This window comes from Xylona heveae (genome assembly GCF_001619985.1).
Source record: "Xylona heveae TC161 unplaced genomic scaffold L228scaffold_6, whole genome shotgun sequence".
Taxonomy (NCBI): domain Eukaryota; kingdom Fungi; phylum Ascomycota; class Xylonomycetes; order Xylonales; family Xylonaceae; genus Xylona; species Xylona heveae.
The window spans coordinates 731,765-745,349 of record NW_017264198.1 but is presented as its reverse complement, the minus strand read 5'-3'; the positions used below and the strand labels follow the sequence as shown (position 1 = coordinate 745,349).

The following is a 13,585-nucleotide window of genomic DNA, read 5'->3' as shown; positions in this document are numbered from 1 at the left end:
AAACGGGGAGCTTGAGTAAAGCATCAAGTACTGATAGTGTTCGCATAACGTGGTCAATCAGCAGGACCCTTTTGCAGCGCGAATTCGGCCAATCAAGCTCGAAGTTTTGATTTCTGATTATCCTCTGTGATGCATTATTGAAAACAAATTTATGGAGGCTTGATTGTTGATCAGAAAATGCCAAAAAACTCCCGATACTTCCTGAGTTCATACACTTAGCTTGTTCGCATCTATGTGAGCCTGCAGAGACAGCGCTGAGGCTTCACCTTGAACAGAAACTGGCCCTTTTAGTTCGATTCTTTAATGACGAAACGCCTCTCATATCCACATAAAGCGCTGGCAGATTGTCGTACCCGACCCGACAGCAAACTCAATGGAAACGGCAATACGTTGGTCGGCTGTATCATCTGCCCCTCCTCATCATTTCGTACTGGTGGACTTGCTAGGCCACAAAGTCAAACTTAATGAGGTCACCTCAGATCGCGGCGAAGATCTAGAATATCGACAGCTCTCTCAACATTCCAAATTTCCCGAATTCAGGGCCTTCGATTGGTGTCCAAGTAACGAGGCGCTTTTAGCAATCGGGCTTCCTTCAGGCACGACAACCGTCTTAAAAATCGATGAGGATGCAAACGAAAGCTTTTCCTTTCCGATAAAGAATCAGCGTTACTGCAATGCTGTGGCATTCAATACCCAAGGACTTCTTGCTGGAGGCCTAGAAAAAGTTCGAAATGATTTCTGTTTGAATATTTGGGACGTTAATCAACGCTTGTCGAGCCCGGATACCGATTCTGGTCGGCCTCAAGTCGAGCCTGTCCGAAAGCTTTGTACCTCTGAGGCAGTATCAAGCATTAGGTTTTTTGTTGACCAACCAGACACGCTCATTGCGGGTGTAGGCCGACAATTTTTACGGATATACGATCTAAGAGGTTGAACACTTTTATCAGTCATGAGTTTCTATTGCTGACTAACCCTTTCAGATTATCCCGGAAATGCAGCAATCCAGTTTCCTACTCGGCGAGTAAATAACTTAGCCATTGACCCACTAGACCAAAATTACTTTGCATCAGCGGGACCTCAGGGCGACCCAACTGTATGCATTTGGGATCGTCGTTTTACTTCTACATCCAATGCCGTCATGTCACCGTCAGGGACCGGTTCCGCCGAGTTGGGCCAATCCCGGCCGGTCCTTGAGTTTCGAAATGCTATTGATACCTCCAATGTTTCTGCATCCCCGAGCATCTGGAGCCTTCGATTCGCCCGGGCGAAGAAGGGTTCTCTTGGTATTTTATCTAGCACTGGCGAATTGAAGGTGTTTGAGATATCAAAAAAGAGTGTCCATCTGAGTACTGGGCCCAACCGCGATAGTTCTCCCCCAGGCGGCAATTTCACGGAAGAGCCATACGTTCGACGGATTCGCAATGTCCAGCGACCATATTATGACCCTTTTCGCAAGCAAGAGCCTACGTCTCGTGTCGTATCCTTTGACTTTACTTTCGCGAATGACGCTGTCGAAGGATACCAATGTATGGGTCTCCGCGCAAATGGTCAGATCCAGATTCTGAGGCTCAAGCCGCCACCACCTCCAGTCTCTTTTTCGTCGCAGGGTGAGCTCTTCCTTGGACGAAATGAAACTCCAAAAACCAATAGCGCGACGCCACTAGAGAGCAATATGGTGTCAAGCAAGGGGTTTACTGTCTACGGCTTAGATCGGTCGAAGAGATTCTCGATTGTAGACAAGTTTCGAAATATTAACTCCGGTCCTCAGTATTCGGAATCAACACCTGAGATATCAAACATATCTGGAGGCGGGATTAGCAAGGAAATTACTGCGCCGAAATATAGGTCCAGTCGTGAAGCGCACGAGGCTCTTTATTCGTTTACGCCGCAAATCTTCAAAATGAGTAATCCTGCAGCCTTGTATCCAGGAACCGTCATGCGTTGTCGTTGTGACGGAGGATATCTTTTTGACTGCGAGAAAAATCAAAAAATTGTCTCTGAGAATCCTTGGCTTCAGGAGATGTGGGCTTGGATAGGTGGTAAGATTCCAATCAATAGACTCCTAGGAATGTGGCTAACGCTACGTGCTCTTAGGAATGGATGAGCTGGCTGAAGATAAAGCTACCACGTATGAGATGATGGATTTTAGTTTTCTGGGTGTCCATGCCATATGGCATAATACACTCGGTAAGAATTACTCTTGAATACTCTGGTCACTTAAGCCTCGTCCTTCCTGTTGACGGATATACACGCAGGTCCGAACCCGGAGGCCCGCAAGATTCCTTCAGATGGAAACCCCCATACTAGGTATACGGATGCTATCATTGCATTGAGAATGCAGCTGGAGTGCCCTCGTTTTGAAGGAATAAAAACGAGATATCCGGACCACCGTCAAGTTTGTCTTGCTATATGTGGTTGGGGTCAGTCAGAACAACGACTCAAGACGATCATTCAGCAACTGGTCCGGCAGGGAAAGCATACCAAAGCAGCGGCCTGGGCGCTTTTCCACAATCAAACCAATTTGGCTGTAACTGCACTGACCAGACCGACTGCCACCGAAAGCCACAAACTGTTGGCGATGGGAATAGCTGCTTACAATAATGTTGGTGGATTCAGAAGAGATCCGAATGATGAAGCTTGGACGACACTTTGCCGGGATATTGCAGACTCTTTGGACGACCCTTATTCGAGAGCCATTTTGGCGCTCGTAAGCAATGGGGACTGGAAATCAGTCATAGCAGAAATGTCTCTGCCACTAAGGGACCGCCTTGGCGTAGCTTTGAAGTTCCTGAACGATGAGGAGCTCACAAAATTCATTGACTCCGAGACTAGCAACTCTATTCGCGCTGGTGACATCGAAGGGATTGTCCTTACTGGACTTACAAGTCAGGCAATGGATCTTTTCCAAAATTATATCGCAAAGTACAATGACGTACAGACAGCGGTTCTTGCGATGTCGTATACCAATCCGACTTACGTCAGTGACTGGCGCTTCTGGCACTGGCGGGAATATTATCGCGATGCCATTAATTCCTGGAAATTGCATATTCATCGCGTCCGTTTCGACGTACAATCAACCAAAAAATCAGAAAATTGGGACGATGGCGTTCGCATACCCCCACCTCCACGGCAAATTACCTTGCGCTGTATTCATTGTAATGGAGCTTTCGCAAAAGAGGACGAAGAAGCAGATGTCTCAGCTACAGGAGGAAGCGCCTCTAGCGCGGTTCCAGCAGGAGAACAGCCTGGAGAATTGAAGAGCTATACCCTTGGTGGACCCGGCGCATCTGCAGGCACAATTTGTCCGAAATGTGGACGTCACCTGCCAAGATGTGGTGTCTGCATGATGTGGCTTGGTACCCCAGATGTCTCCACGCCTGGTGGTGCTGCTGCGGTCGAAAATGAGGATCCCATGACACGCTTCCTCACTTTCTGTCTCTCCTGCAATCATGGGTATCACTCGAATCACGCTCGTGACTGGTTCGCGGTTCATAAAGTTTGCCCTGTTGCAGACTGCCAGTGTCTTTGTGCTGAGCATCGCTAAGCTTGCCACTTAGGCATCATTCCAAGGCCTTCACTTCTGGCTTTGTATTTTCTTCACGGGTCGGCTGTGGAAAAATTTACAACCTAAGTTTTCTACAAAAGAAGCTCATTGTGATCGAAACAGCTTGCAGGCGGTTTTGGACTCTTATCACCATTTAAATTCCCTTGTTGAAGATTTTCATGATACCCATGTCATTTCATTTTTTTTTTGTATTAAAAAGATTTTCCGCCAAAGAGTTATTGCTTTGAGACAGTCGTGTACACCATGGATTGATTGGAATTATGTAGTGAAATTGATCTTGTCGTCATCCAATATGTAGCTTGCGTAACTTTCTCACCTTAATAAGAATATACAGAAATATCACATCATGATTTTCCAGCGTTTACGTCCGTAGATGAAGCATCAGCTCCTAACGATAATTACATGAACTGCTCAAGTGGTGCGCTGTGCACAGCTCCGCTTTGCCTCGCAGGCTCGCATAAGACGTAATGACGAGATGAGTTTTTGGTGCCAAATATTAATGGCATATTACTTCTAATGTTGCCATTTCCTTAGGCTATAATATGATCATACCGAGAAGACCAATTGAGTACCTCTGTAGTATGGCTAAGGAAAGAGTCCCGATGCGGACCAAGAACAAACGTGTGGACTGCTCCTCGCCCTGACTTGAATTGGCGAAATTTCTCAGATAATTAAGAATTACAGAGCAAAATGAATGCATGAGATAGGAATAAATTGCAATTCTGATCAATGAGAATGAACTGATCCCAACGATCCTTGAAACTGCCAGCATTTGATTCATCGCTATAACGCCAGCAGGTGCAAGTCGACGCGCTTAAGCGAAGCGAAGCAATTTTCGGAGTTGGAACTCGGAAGTGTATGCGCTCGGAGGCGACTATTAAAGACCTATAACTTATGGATATTGAAAGAATCACCTGGTGAATTCAATCATGCCGGGAAAAGAGAAGCCGCGCGATGGACGAGGCCGAGGAGGCCAGCCTTCACGGGAAGTCACAGTATCTAAAGCAATCAGTTGGTTGCTCAGACATGGTGCTGAGAAAGAGGGCCTCAAGCTTGATGCGCATGGTTACCTAAATGTCGCAGATCTGGTAAGATAAGTGCTTAATCTCTAAGCCATCATTACCCTTGTATCCTGACACTTTTCATTGTTTCAAATAACTTCCTGTACTTGATCAGTATCATCAAGTTTTTTTTGGCTTCGGTTCATCTTCTTCTCGTCCCGTGAAATATTTGACGTTTGTTGTTTGGTTGAGCCTTTCACGCTATTTCGTTCTGCTTTAATGCTTCCTCAATGGATTCGTTATTTAAATTTGGTTTTTTTTATACGATATTGACTTTCTCACTTACTTTCTCATCGTTGTGCCACTTTTCCATTATCTTTCGAATGATCTCGTCTTACGCATGGACAACAGTTGGCATGGCGAAAATTGAAGAGTCTGGGCGTAACACTCGATGAGCTGAAACATATCGTTGCTGATAACGACAAACAACGATTTTCAATGATTTCTGTCCCGACAGCCCCGGTCCGAGACACCCAAGGAGTTGAAACTCACAATTCGGCAGGAGAGAACCCCGCTCTGACGGGTGATCCTAATTTCCCTTCTTCTTTCATGATTCGAGCCAATCAAGGCCACAGCATCCGGGTGGACTCGTCCAAACTTCTTGCTCCAATCACGGAAGAGGATATACCTCCAGTTGCCGTCCATGGAACTACGCATGCCGCTTGGCCGGTCATTCTATCTTCCGGTGGTCTTCAACGAATGAATAGGACGCATATCCACTTTGCGCGTGGATTGCCTGGCGGATCAGACCGTGTCATCTCCGGCATGCGCAGAGACTCGCAAGTTTTGATATACGTTAACGTCAAGGCTGCCCTGCAGTCTGGCATCAAATGGTGGCAAAGCGAGAATGAGGTCATCCTCACCGAAGGTGACGAGAAGGGGTGTCTGCCGCTGAAGTTTTTCGAGAAGGTCGAGGAGAGACAGAAGGGCCTGGGGATTCTCTGGGAAAGAGGCAATGAAGTGCAAAGCTTACCAACTAGTCTTATTTCGGCTGGAGCAAAAGAGAAGAAGAAGAACAAAGGTAAAATTCAAAGCTCGACGAAGGACCAGAGCGCAAAAGATGCCCGTGACGACACTCAGATCACAGATGTCCGGGACGTATGAACTGAGAATTACCCGGTCATCTTTGATCTAATTTGCTCCGGTCGCAAGACATTTGCATCTACAAATCAATCTAAACCAAGTTGCAACAGTAAGTGCGCGGTTGGGAGGGTGGAAGAGCGGTTTTATATGGAGTATGGCATTGTATGAGCCAAAAAAGTCTTCTATCTCTAGGAAAAGAACGGCAGCAAAGGAACCGTAAGGATATCGACAAGCGCTAACAACATTAACTCAATTCCGCTTAGAGCACGCTTCTAAAATGTCAAATTTGTGCGCCAATGCAAAAGAACCTGAGATCATGAAAGGTCATTATTCAATGTCATGCCATGTCCATGTACATTTAGAAGCTGGTTTCCCTCTTAGAAACCATGAAAGCTATCCTTGTGCCGTCTAGCCCTCATTCAATTCCATCTCCCGGGATGTCTTCAGGGCTTGATCGGACTTTATTAGTAAAGACAGCACTGAAAGGACCGGCGCTGCCGGCCCTAAGACGCCCTACGGGACTAAACTGTGGAGTGCTAGTGACCAGATGAGGCTCACGGCGTTCCGGACGCCGAAGCGCAGATCCGGTATCTGACGCAGCAGCAGATCGATCTACGAGCCTTCGGCTGCCGGTTCTGAGGAATGAGTTGGTGGGTAACTGAGACATGATTGATGGTGTAGAAGTATGAATGTAATTACTACGTAGAGGAGTGTTGGGAGCGCCTTGCGTTGTCATCGTGGAACGCTGACCAGGAAATGATGATCGGAAGGAGAAGTCCTTCGGTGTGTTCTCTCTGTGATTGTTTGTTATCTGGCCAAGGTCTGTCATGGCTCGTGAAGGGGCACGATTATCGCCATTGTCATCATCGACCCTCCTACGCCGTAGCAGACTACCAGTTGTCCGCTTGGGTCTGCTGAGAATCGGCGTCGACGCTTGTGTGGGGGTGACGCTTGGGCGCATTGATTCTTGGAAGTGGGCGTCCTCCGCAGCAATAGTGCTCTGCCGTCGAGTATCAATCGGGGCTAAGCCCGTTGTAAGGTTCGAACGCATCGAACTTGGGCCATCCAGGTCTTGATTAGCTTGATAGTGCCGCATAGGGACAGAAACGTCAGAGCGAACGTCGAAATCGCTGGTTGACGCTAAAGATTGCCCTCTGCTCTCAGAATGGATACTGGGCGATGCCTGAGGTACGTCTAAAGGCTCAGTCCCAGCTTTGCCTTCAGATAATGTGATGCAAAGTTCGGTCAGACTCCGACACAAGCTTTCAGCTTTCCTTCTCAATCTGCGCTCTACCCCTGCAGCGCTGCTGCTTACAACAGAGATCGGACTCTGTGGGCGACCTTGCATCCCAGTGCTTCCTGTCATACTCGCCAACGAGAGGGCGTCGGAAGCAACAGCCTCTAGTGCTCGATAGACCTCTCCGCTTATCAGAGTTTTGGACTTCTTGAGAGCTGCCTGAAGCAAGGGATGTGCACTGGATCCTGAATAATCACCGCTAGACGGAGCTGCACTGGCAACAGTTCCAGCACGAGTCCTTCGAGTCGAGCTAGAGAAGGGGGCAGCTGTATGTGGGCTTTCGCCATGCGCGGTATCCACCGCTGATGTGGAGGACGGAGAAGGCAGAGAACCAGTTAGTTCGAGCTTGCGAATCCGGGACTTTAAGTCATCTAACTCGTCCCAAACCGTCGACGGCGCTGCTGTTGACACCGTAGATTCTGTATCATCGTCTTTTTCGCTAGTTGCGGAACCTTCCAGCTCAGAGTCGAACGAGTTCTGCGCTAGGGGAGAGGATGTATAATAGCCTGGCATTCCATTGGAAAAGGTTGAATGACGGTATCTTTTCGAGGGAGGCACATTGGCCTGTGAAGATTCTGAAAGAGAGATTTTCCGCCGTTGATAAGAAGAGTTCTCCGGTGAGGGCCCAGCTTCAGGTGTTGTCCGTGAGAAATTTAAAGACGTTCGCGATGAGAGGCCATGACGAGATATCCGGGATCCTTCCGTGAAGGATTGCGCCGGAGACTGACTTGATGCTGCAGATAGCGGAGATTCGCAGTTGATATCCGAAGAGAAACTATATGTGTTCCCGCGATTGTGACGGTGCAAACTTCGTGTGCTTGGAGAATCGTATCCTTGAAGAGCCGGGCTTGATCGATGAGGATTTGATGAAGCGTATGCGCTAGAAGGAAGGGACACGCGATGACTTGCGAGGCGGAGGCGTGACTTCTCAGAATGACAATGTCAGTACAGCTAGAGTAGCAGCTCTGGACGGAACAAATGAACATACTTTTCTACGCTCACTCGGCAACGCGTCCTCTGCTTCCCGGCGTGCCGAGTCCCCGATGGCGAGATTTAAAAAGAGATCTTCCTTGGTTGAATGAGAAGACTCTTTTTGTGTCGGAGTTTCTGGAATCTGAGAGTGTCCCTCCAAAGCGCGGAGTGTTCTATCACGATCATCCAATTGCGTGTCTGCCACACCCCGATCCTGGGAATCAATTTCCATATTCGCTGAGATACACGGACTTTGTTGACTGATTTAAGATATATCTGCCGCGCCAATGCAGGACCCTTACCCTTTCCCTTCCACTTTGAGAGCTTCGAAACACTCAGTGGGAAACAGAGACCGGGTTCGTAATTGAACTGTGTGTACACGGATCCGTGAATTGTGTCAAGAGGGGACGCTTTTCGAGGGTGAATATAGCTTCGAGTCGTTACTTTATTCTCCCTGAGATTGTCTTCCACTTAAGATTAACTTGTTTTGCTCTACTGAGACAGCTACTCTTTCCTCAACAGGAAACGGAATTAGCGCAGCAGCACGGAGGAAGCTACTGTAAAAGTAGGGAGGAACGAGAGAAAGCCGCTGGAAAGAAGAAAACGAATGGCTTCGCCGAAAGACGCGAATTTGCACGATCTAATACTGAAAGTGAATGCTGGAACGCGTGAAAGCTCAGAGTGTTTTCCACTCTGCAAGCTCCATCTGTCAAGTAATTTGCCCAAGGTTTATTGTGAAGGCCGTCGCGTTGTCGAGACGTTCATAAGCGACAGGATCCACTTGGGCATAGAAATGCAGACATGTTTGATCCCACTAGCGTTTGAGATTATGACGGTCTTTGACAAGCGCATGGTGATCTAAATGCTGCCATGAAAGAGTCTTTGCTATTCATTGAATCTGGGGCCGCCTCTCTCTGTTGTGCGAAGCGCTGGCATATAAGATATATTGTTTAGTTGAAGACTCTAGACCACAATTTTGCAACGCATTTCTATCTAAGGAAGAGGGTATTTATGGACAATGCACTGCTGATGGCAAGCTCCGCAATAAGTGATTTTTTCCCCCCTCATCACATTATTTTTTATCATCTGCACTCTCTTGGTACGTGACTTCAGGAATATGTTTTTCTTCACTTTGCAGTGGTATATTTATTTTCTGGCCAGATGAGATCAAGATGCGCGACAGCTCGTTCCACGCGTCGTACACGCGAGAGACTTTCCCTTTGATGGACATGACGAGTCAGTCGTGCACATTTTTGGTTGCAGAAAGGAACTAAACCAAATGCGCGACATACTACCCGGGATAGATAGAGACTCTTACCAGACTCTTCGGCTTTGTTTGATCGGCCCTTTTTAAAACCTTGTATTGATTTTTATATCTGATGCCGAAAGCATGTGCTCACTGCAAAAGTACAGGAGGTCGAAAATGGGTAAAAGGCCTTTGATAAATGTCATCTGGGATGGGAATTGGTGCTCCGTGATCATCAACGCTAGCAGCACCGGTCTGGAATCGGAAGCCATCAATAATATGGTGGCTCAAGACATATGTCAAATGTAAGTCCTGTTTCCTCCCCGGTTGGAAAAAGTAGGTTAGGTCTATTAGCAACGAGGTTGGTGGAATATTCGTAATCTGGGGATTCTTGACGGCGAATCTAGTTTTGGGCGGTCCTTGTCCGCGTTCGAGGGTTTATGCATCCTTTGCGGGTTGCGGGTCGCGGATCGCGGGCGAGAACCCTGGCGGTGCTGTCGATCTTTTATATGTGGACTCAGCCTCGTGCAAGGGTCTAGAGTATACATAAGAGGCTGTAAATTTAGATTTTTATTTTATTGTTGGTCTTGCAAACGGCAAATCCGAGACTATGGCGGAACGAAGCCTCTAGGGATTTTAGGAAGATAACCCAACATCGAATCTTGATGCTCAAGTAATATATTCACAAGTGGCTCAGCTTTACTGTAGGAGAAAGATTTGTAGGATGATACGCATTATCTGCAGGCACTGCTCGTCTTAATTTCATATTGCAATATCAGTCCAGCTTGCTGTCAGCAGCCAGTGAGATACCATAATGCATAGCATATTAGTAACATTATAGCCCATTCAGGATGGCTTGTTAGTCTGGATGAGACATAGCCCAGTTCGCAGCAGGCGGTGCACCGAAAAATAGCACGTGTGCAGTATGTACAGGGGCAGTAGTCGTGTTTCCACTCAGTGTATTCGGTCAAGCGGCGTCATTGCCCTCTTCCTGACGAATTGAACGCTCGAGTAGCAAGGGTACCGGATTTTTGGAAAAAAAAAAAAAAAAAAAAACCTCTTCTTTGGGATTCCGGCCGCCCCCCCAATTCAGTGCAAAGTGGGTGGATGGACACTGAATGGACACATTTAGCCTAGGAAGCGTGCAAACCTTCGGACCGATCGGTCTGCACGGCTAAACCGTTTTGCATGAATTTAAGAATCATATTGAACAACATCCCGTTTCATGGTACGGTACAACACCTTTATAAAATCTGGCAAAAGGAAGAAAATACCTGCGAGGAGACGTTGTTCTAGTGTAGATTGACAGTTAATTCATGACGGCCAAGTTGCAATCATTCCCCGAAAGGACCCTCGGACGATCGGCTATAACATGGAGAATGAGCTGCATTAGAGCTCGTAGCGAGAAATCGAACTATTTTTATCTGCTTGTCGAAGTGGCTGCGTATCGAATAGAGGCCAAAAAGATTGTCTGCGGGTTGGGCTCCACTCTAAAGAACGACTACGGAGTAAATGGAGTATGATGACTGGAGGAGATTCTCTTCAGGGTTAGTTGAGTAGTAACTTCTACGTAGGTAGACATTTATTATTACGTTAGACAGAAATGCCACTAGGTACCAAAGTATACGCATATACTCTAGGTAGATACAATCGACAACTCTCCCCAGATGGGACGATCAAGCGTTGAGGCGCAAAGGGAAAAAAAAAGTTGCAAATAAAAAAGAGTCAATTGAGTTGCTTTGGCAGAGAAGACATGATTCTTGCACGGCTTGAAGACTGCTACAATTGCACTGACGGTTTCAGCGAGGATGATACGGTGGGGGCGTGGAGGCCTCAAAGGGCCTCGGCCTCTTATGGAGGTGGCGCATCTGAAACCGCTTGGCGTCTTCGTCGTTCAATCCGCTCTCGAGGGTCTGTACTTGTACTGGTGTCTTGTCCGTCCTTGGGTCGGCCTCTACCAGCTAGGCCTTTTCTCTTTTCAACAGGTACTTTGGGTATACACCATAATTGAGGAACCTACCTCATTATCTACCTACATTTCGGGGCTAAGAGAAAGTACATTTTAATATTGTTTGAAATGTGAATTTGGCAGGTACGAGTGGTTTATCGAGCACGGGAGCTATACCAGGTTAGGTATTATTCTTGACGGGTTGGACGCATCAAAACCCATCTCGCGTCTCCCTTCCCCCCTGATACTTGAAGAAGAAAAGGCGAAGAAGCCAATTTAGTCAGGCTAAGTTCCTCCGTAGTCACCAATGCTTGGCAGCGCCCGCGGCAGTTACATTCCCTCATACAAAGTAATCCGTACCACATCCGTCCCTTTCTCCTCTTCTCTTGCGAGTGAAAAATGATGATAAGTTTTGGCCCTTTCCAAGACTATGTTGCTAATTGAAGGGGAGAGAGAGAGAGAGAGAGAGAGGGGAAAAAAAAAGGAAAAGGTAAAGTATCTAAACTAAAACGATCGTGGGGGCCGTACTGTGATCTGCGTGTGTAGTATGGGGGCCCTTCGCCCCTCTCCCATTCACCCCGCCCTTGCTCTCTCGCTCTCTCTCTCTCTCTTTTCGTTGGAGAGTTGCGCCGGTGTCTGCGTCGTTGCCGCCTCCCGTTCGAGGACCCGGGGTTGGTATTTTTAGCCGTGTTTCGTCTTTTCGCGTTGCGCGGTCGATCCTGTCCCCTGACTCCGAGCCCCATTGGCTCGAGGCTCATCGGATGTTAAGCGCTCATGGCTGACAATCCCAGTACCATGAGATCTTCTTGGCGACTTTTGCTATTCTTATGATTATTCGAGAGTACACCCTATACTCTACTTTCTCACTATTGCCTCGACTTCTCCTCGTTAATCGCAGCTTCTTTCAAGTTTTGCCTCTCAGTTGCGACCATCCCTGGCTCACCCAAGCAGTTGTCTTTGGGTCGCTCCTTCCTCTCAACCTTTATTCTTCCTCTCTACGACTCCATCCTCTCCATACCCATTATCCAACTTCCTCGACTCAACGTCATTCGTGGGCCACGTTATCGAACTCTCCTCTCCATATTTGCATTATTCAGTACTTGTACTTGCACTTGTCCGACGGATTGACTCGTCGCCTTGCTGGCAGGAGCGGGGTCTTCATCATCGCCATTCTTCCCTGGCAACAGTGCATTTGCGCGACAATAAGAACCTCAACCTGACAAAGTGTCTGTCAACCATCATCGCCTTAAACAATCCACCATAAAAACGAGGCTGTCGGTCGTTGCGCTCTGCTTTCTCCCCCCCAAAGTGCTTAGATAGATCGGAAAGCATATTACATTCTCACTGGGGCTGGCACCTCGCTGGCGATACGGTACGCTGCTTCCCTTTTGTTTCTCCTCGCCTCCTCCTTTGCTCTTTTCTTTTAGATCTTCTCCTTCATGGCTTGAGGAACGTGCGCTGTTGGGTCAGACGAACCACATCTATTTAAAGACTGCTACGACTTGCTTTCAACGCCGCCAAATGCCGCACTCCCTTGAGGTCCACAATCCGTGCAATCAATACTACACCTCCACAACATATACATAAATCCTGTCGAACGGAACCTATAAACTCCCGAAATATTCACTAACTGGAAGCTCTAGAGGGAAAACGTGCTTCATATTTCATTATTACGACCTTTACCTCTATTTATTCAATCCATACACTACAGTCTCGGCAGATCGACCTTTGTCCTTCGCACGTTGCTTTCACTGCGTGGCATTCGTGCCCGGTGACTATGCCGATCCAAACAAGCTCCCGCTCGCCGCTTGCATCTCTGCCATCGCTCATGTCAGTATTCGGCGAGCATCCAAATATGTTAAAGCTTGAAGAAGAGCGTTCTTCCTCATTACGCTCTCCCTATCGACCATCAGATAGGCATTTTGACACGAATTACCAAGCGCAGCTCCCCAGCCGCGATCACACTTCAATATCTGCCCCAGAATCTGCAGACTCTTCTCCAACAACCACAATATCCACCTTGGATTCCGCCATGACAGAACCTTCGTCTAGCTCATCGACCGACTCTCCAGGCGCGGCTATGCCACTCTCCGCCTTCTCAGCAAAGTTCGCTGTCTCCAAAGCCATCGACGAAACTGGTTTGGAAACACCATCGAGCCCAATTGTCGCTCTGCCTAGTTATAGCCGGCCGCAATCCCCAGCGAAGAAGGCTCGCAATACGAAAAATCTTTCCCTCAACATGTCGGCGGCTACTCGCCCGGGTAGCCAGGCTGCACGCCCCAAAACTGCAATCGCCGTAACGACGACAGCATCGAACCCGATCTCATCCCCAATGTCCCCTTCATTCATAGTGCCTCCGAAACCGCCAAAAAGACGGCCGAGCAAGCTGGGCCTAACCATTACTACCCCTGCA

At 47.8% G+C, this 13,585-nt stretch overlaps 3 protein-coding genes across 3 annotated transcripts; 2 read left to right on the top strand and 1 right to left on the bottom strand.

Moving 5' to 3' along the window:
* The first annotated feature begins 59 nt into the window (after positions 1–59).
* On the top strand, positions 60–3,774 carry L228DRAFT_247855 (hypothetical protein). Its single transcript, XM_018332734.1, has 4 exons — positions 60–929; positions 981–2,039; positions 2,095–2,187; positions 2,256–3,774. Exons 1-4 carry the CDS (start codon positions 374–376, stop codon positions 3,542–3,544), a joined length of 2,997 nt encoding a protein of 998 aa, XP_018187771.1. The 5' UTR covers positions 60–373; the 3' UTR covers positions 3,545–3,774.
* A 665-nt stretch (positions 3,775–4,439) lies between these two features.
* L228DRAFT_148639 (hypothetical protein) lies at positions 4,440–5,927 on the top strand. Its single transcript, XM_018329260.1, has 2 exons — positions 4,440–4,653; positions 4,978–5,927. The coding sequence occupies exons 1-2, from the start codon at positions 4,495–4,497 to the stop codon at positions 5,728–5,730; spliced, it is 912 nt and encodes a 303-aa protein (XP_018187770.1). The 5' UTR covers positions 4,440–4,494; the 3' UTR covers positions 5,731–5,927.
* L228DRAFT_148616 (hypothetical protein) lies at positions 5,928–8,397 on the bottom strand. The gene is made up of 2 exons (XM_018329259.1): positions 7,995–8,397; positions 5,928–7,930 (listed from the first exon to the last, which is right to left on the bottom strand). Exons 1-2 carry the CDS (start codon positions 8,208–8,210, stop codon positions 6,125–6,127), a joined length of 2,022 nt encoding a protein of 673 aa, XP_018187769.1. The 5' UTR covers positions 8,211–8,397; the 3' UTR covers positions 5,928–6,124.
* Positions 8,398–13,585: the final 5,188 nt, after the last annotated feature.

Coding starts and splice junctions, on each gene's coding strand:
- L228DRAFT_247855 (XM_018332734.1), top strand. CDS start 374: ATGGAAACGGCAATACGTTGGTCGGCTGTATCATCTGCCCCTCCTCAT. Junction 930..980: donor ACGGATATACGATCTAAGAG/GTTGAACACTTT, acceptor TAACCCTTTCAG/ATTATCCCGGAAATGCAGCA. Junction 2,040..2,094: donor GATGTGGGCTTGGATAGGTG/GTAAGATTCCAA, acceptor ACGTGCTCTTAG/GAATGGATGAGCTGGCTGAA.
- L228DRAFT_148639 (XM_018329260.1), top strand. CDS start 4,495: ATGCCGGGAAAAGAGAAGCCGCGCGATGGACGAGGCCGAGGAGGCCAG. Junction 4,654..4,977: donor ACCTAAATGTCGCAGATCTG/GTAAGATAAGTG, acceptor CATGGACAACAG/TTGGCATGGCGAAAATTGAA.
- L228DRAFT_148616 (XM_018329259.1), bottom strand. CDS start 8,210: ATGGAAATTGATTCCCAGGATCGGGGTGTGGCAGACACGCAATTGGAT. Junction 7,931..7,994: donor TGCCGAGTGAGCGTAGAAAA/GTATGTTCATTT, acceptor CATTCTGAGAAG/TCACGCCTCCGCCTCGCAAG.